This window comes from Antrostomus carolinensis, unplaced genomic scaffold (assembly GCF_000700745.2).
Source record: "Antrostomus carolinensis isolate BGI_N321 unplaced genomic scaffold, ASM70074v2 scaffold37432, whole genome shotgun sequence".
Lineage (NCBI taxonomy): Eukaryota > Metazoa > Chordata > Aves > Caprimulgiformes > Caprimulgidae > Antrostomus > Antrostomus carolinensis.
Genome location: NW_010298241.1, coordinates 936 through 1238, shown reverse-complemented (window position 1 = coordinate 1238; position 303 = coordinate 936). Strand labels below are relative to the sequence as shown.

Sequence of the window (303 nt, the reverse complement as noted above, 5' to 3'; positions counted from 1 at the left end):
TGCAGGGCGTGATTCAGAAGCTGCTTCTGAAGGAGCATCGGCTGATCTGGAACAGCTTGGCCCGCAGCTGGTGAGCGATGTGAGGGGGAAGCAGGGGTGGGCTTGCACCGGTGGGTCCAGACAACTGTCCCCTGGGGCCACTTGGGAGACAGAACGTGTCTCAGTTAAAGGCTCTGGTCCCTGTCCTTGGCTCAGCTCCACGAGCTCAGAGTTCCTTCGTGTTGTCCACGTCCCAGCGCTGCACTCTCTGCTTGCAGGAGCGAGAGCGAGCGGGTGCTCTCGGAGCAGGTCTACACCGTCCCC

General features: G+C 61.7%; 1 protein-coding gene across 1 annotated transcript in view; it reads left to right on the top strand.

Annotated features, from left to right (window-relative positions):
* The window catches only part of LOC104520646 (mitochondrial ubiquitin ligase activator of nfkb 1-A), a gene marked incomplete at both ends in the record, with an annotated part of 1305 nt that overhangs the window by 645 nt on the left and 357 nt on the right, over nt 1–303 (top strand). Inside the window, 2 exons of the mRNA XM_029083596.1 lie at nt 6–70; nt 258–303. The exon at nt 258–303 is cut by the window's right edge and continues 357 nt beyond it. Coding sequence (XP_028939429.1) covers nt 6–70; nt 258–303 — 111 coding nt within the window. The remainder of the gene's footprint in view (nt 1–5; nt 71–257) is intronic.